We start from the raw sequence: 3,572 nt of genomic DNA, 5'->3' as shown, positions 1-3,572 counted from the left end.
TTTCTACAGTATTTATACTTTTCACTTTTTGGACATATAGAAATCACAACTGTTTTTATAAAAATAAATGTTGCACTTATCCAGGGATGCTTTTTAAGCCCACTTGTCTACATAGTTGTATTTTTTCTTTTTTATTGTCTTAACCTTTGTCCATGCAAATAGACAAATAATTTGAAAACTGAGAAGATCTAAAAATTAACTCAAATGAATGAGAGGGCTGTCTTTTCATGCCAGATGCAGTGACAGAAAACCCCAGTAATGCGTGTGTGTGTAGTTAACCAGTAGATTTGTGTCCAAAGTATGTAATTAGATTAAAAATCTAGAAAGCAATTCAAAAGTCAGCAGACCAGACAATCACTGAATTTTGTATTGTTTGGCCAGAAAGGCCTAAGATTAGGTCTAACTACCCACCATACAGGTGGGTAGAATGGACTAAAGTTCGACTGATTGCTGAATGCATCAAATACATTCAGACAACACTGGAATGTAAATTGCCGTCTGAGGATGTTAGAGAAATTATATACTCTCCCACTCATAAAAGCACTTTTAATAGCTCTCTCCTGGTCAGTGACGGTGTTTGTCAGATATGTCATCTTGCATCCGATATACTATCCAAGACTGACAGACTGGGATTTCTAAACCAAACCTTATGTTTTTATCTAACTTTATAATTAAGATTTAACTGGCTCAATGAAACAAAGACAGTGGAAAAGTGTATTTCCATCTCATGCTGAAAAACACAAAGCAATGTCAGAAACTAAATTTACTTACTTTCAATGTGAACCTTCAAATGTTTTTTGTTATAAAGATGTTTGACACTCAGCTGCTCTGTGAAACTTTAAAATTGAATCCTTATTCCCATTTATGATTTTGATGAATGAACATGACAGTCAACATCACCTTGGAGAAAACCCTAGGCACCTAATCAAGTGTTTTTTTTTTCCATATGATCAGAGTGGGGAAGTTTCAATAAAAGGGAAAAAAAAAATCTGATATGGGTTTGTTAACAAAGCATAGCTTTATTGTGAGGTTGGAAACGTGGAACGCTGACAGACATGGAGGTGACTGCACAATGGCTTATTTCGCCTGAGCTGCTTTCTGTGCCGCCTTCATGCCCCTCTTGTTGTGCTTCTTAGCAAAGCGCATGTTCCTCAGGAATTTAGGGTCCACCTGCAGCAAAGAAAGAAAACAAAGTGAAGTGAGGTGGTGCATTTCTAAGAGCTACTCTTTAAAGCAATAACATAATAAAGGAAAAAGACATACATGGGTTCAAAATGGGGGGGGGGGGGGGGATTGCAAACCAAACACTTATTAGTAGTGAAGTTACATATCTGGGTATTTGGTTTAACTAGGGAAAAAAAAAAAAACACCAGATGATAACAGAAGTAATACACCGGCACCCACCCTATACAAATCAGAAACATGCCGTTGTTGCCACAGTTGAACTATGACAGTAACCAGTGGCCAAGGTACGACAAACTCCTATCCACAGACTCAGCAGTTGGTTTGTCTCCGCTTGTATGTACTTTGCATGAAAATAAATCAGTTCCCTGTCAGTGAATGCAGTTTATCAAAACCAGATTAGCTTTCTACAATTCTCATAATGTGTCTCTATACAGATTACATAATATCTTGAGGGAATGTGTTTAGTATTGTTCTAGTGGAGGCAATGATCTAGCGTCAACTGACCAAAACTGCATTTCACATTGACAAGAACCAGCTGCAACTGTCAAACCTGCTGACACATTTACAACCCAAATAAGGCCACCCTCCCACAATACAATGAACCGCAGGGCCAATGATGCTTCCAGCGTTTTTTATTCTGTCTCTCTTACTCAAAATATCAGCTGCCCATGTAGCAAGAGCTTAATAAAAAGGAAAGAAAGAAAGAAACGATGTTTGGATTAAGCAGCAGGTCGAACAGCTCTGAATAATCTCTTAAAAACCCACTGCTAGTCTAAATGTAAGGTGAGGCTTGCCTTTCATTCAAGTGTCTCCACAAAAGCAGGAATGCAACTCAGGATCTCCCTCTCATTCAGTGCATTTTTAAAGAAACAAGAAAACACATCTTGACTTGGCCCTAAGTGTTCTACTCTGCTTTTTACAGGCACATCATCTCAGATAGTTGTGCTCACAAAACCTTCCCTCAATGCACTAATAACCCAAGTGCTCTGACACACACAAAAATCCAGGTTGAGGCCTATCACCTAAATTGAGAAGCTATAGATCAATTAAGCTCACAGCTGAGGAGAAGTGTGGTTACTGACCTGCTGCAAGTAAACACGCGATTTCGAAGCAAGATACTACCACACACGTTGTCGAACTATCTGCCTGATCTCAGTTACTTGGTATCTTGTGCACATACAAACATAGCATCCAAAAACACAGAACTGGCTGTACATACCCCCTTCAGTGACTCGTAACGATTAGATCTGGGCTTCTTGATGCCATTCCTGTGGGCTTTACGAGCTGTTCAGACAAGAGGCGAAACAACACATCACTTTATCGGTTCGGCCAAGTCCTTGGAAAGTACACCTAAACACATTCTTAATGAACAAGCATGCAAATCTAACAGCTGACATTAAAATATTCCTGACAATGTGCCACAAACTTTTATCTTAATAGCTTCCAGTTTTAAAGTTAGCTCCACAATGAGTAAACTTAAGCTGCGACTAATCACGGCAGTCGTACTCACACTGGTTGTGGGTTGTGTGGTTCTTGGACTTGGCCATTTCGACACTGGTTAATCTGGAAAGAAAAATGTAATAAAAAATTAGACGGCAATCTTAATTTAGCATCACTTTTACTGCTATCCACTTCCATGTTAGCCAAGGTTTGGGTTGCTAACCGGCAGCCTGGGAAGCTTTGTACAATGTAAACACTGCTACGTTTAAAACGAAACCTTGTAATTAGACAGTAGCAGCCATATATCAACCTAAATTTCATGTCGGACCAGAGATTTAGACAACTTTATTGAATAAAGTGAAAAGGTTATGGCTATAACAGGAACAACTGTATGTTTGCTAGCTGATATGAAGCTAATTCTACTCAGGGCGGCGTTAGCATTTTTCAAACGTAATTTTCTGCTTTCAATGAGGATCACATCTAAAATATACTGCACTGGAAACATGCTCAGTAATGTGATTAACCACAATTAGATGCTATATATGTGCGGGAATGTAAAATATACGAAGATTGATTAGGATATTAAAAGTCCTCTTAGGTAGAAAAACGGGGTACCTGCCACACGAACAGACGACAACCGGAAGAGAAAGAAAATCAAACCCAGCACACAAGAAGACGAGTCGGGTCAAGAGAGGAAGCCAGTGGGGAAAGACTGGTCGATCTAATGACACTGCCCCCTGTTGGTGGCGTCTGACATGACAGGTGGCCGCTGGCCACATGATGTCGCCCTCTGTTCATATTCAAGATTCAAGATTCAAGATTCTTTATTGTCATTGAGCATGACATGTCAATGAAATTTGCATTGCAACCCCCATGTTAGAAACAAGATAATAAGAAAGATAAGAAAGATTAGAAAGAATAAAATTAAGATAACTACAATAAAATAA

General features: G+C 38.9%; 1 protein-coding gene across 1 annotated transcript; it reads right to left on the bottom strand.

The window, feature by feature from the left end:
• Window positions 1–999: 999 nt before the first annotated feature.
• rpl29 (ribosomal protein L29) lies at window positions 1,000–3,283 on the bottom strand. Its single transcript, XM_041959457.1, has 4 exons — window positions 3,241–3,283; window positions 2,696–2,748; window positions 2,405–2,469; window positions 1,000–1,170 (listed from the first exon to the last, which is right to left on the bottom strand). Exons 2-4 carry the CDS (start codon window positions 2,730–2,732, stop codon window positions 1,078–1,080), a joined length of 195 nt encoding a protein of 64 aa, XP_041815391.1. The 5' UTR covers window positions 2,733–2,748; window positions 3,241–3,283; the 3' UTR covers window positions 1,000–1,077.
• Window positions 3,284–3,572: the final 289 nt, after the last annotated feature.

The sequence above is a fragment of the Chelmon rostratus genome, chromosome 2 (assembly GCF_017976325.1).
Source record: "Chelmon rostratus isolate fCheRos1 chromosome 2, fCheRos1.pri, whole genome shotgun sequence".
NCBI classification, from domain to species: Eukaryota; Metazoa; Chordata; class Actinopteri; order Chaetodontiformes; family Chaetodontidae; genus Chelmon; species Chelmon rostratus.
Note: the sequence above shows the minus strand (reverse complement) of the source record. Positions and strands in the feature narration are given on the sequence as shown.

Excerpts from the sequence above, each read along its gene's own strand:
- rpl29 (XM_041959457.1), bottom strand. The coding sequence starts at position 2,732 with ATGGCCAAGTCCAAGAACCACACAACCCACAACCAGT. Across the intron at positions 2,470-2,695 it reads CCACACAACCCACAACCAGT|CTCGTAAAGCCCACAGGAAT; the intron begins GTGAGTACGACT and ends TTGTCTGAACAG. Across the intron at positions 1,171-2,404 it reads GTTACGAGTCACTGAAGGGG|GTGGACCCTAAATTCCTGAG; the intron begins GTATGTACAGCC and ends TCTTTGCTGCAG.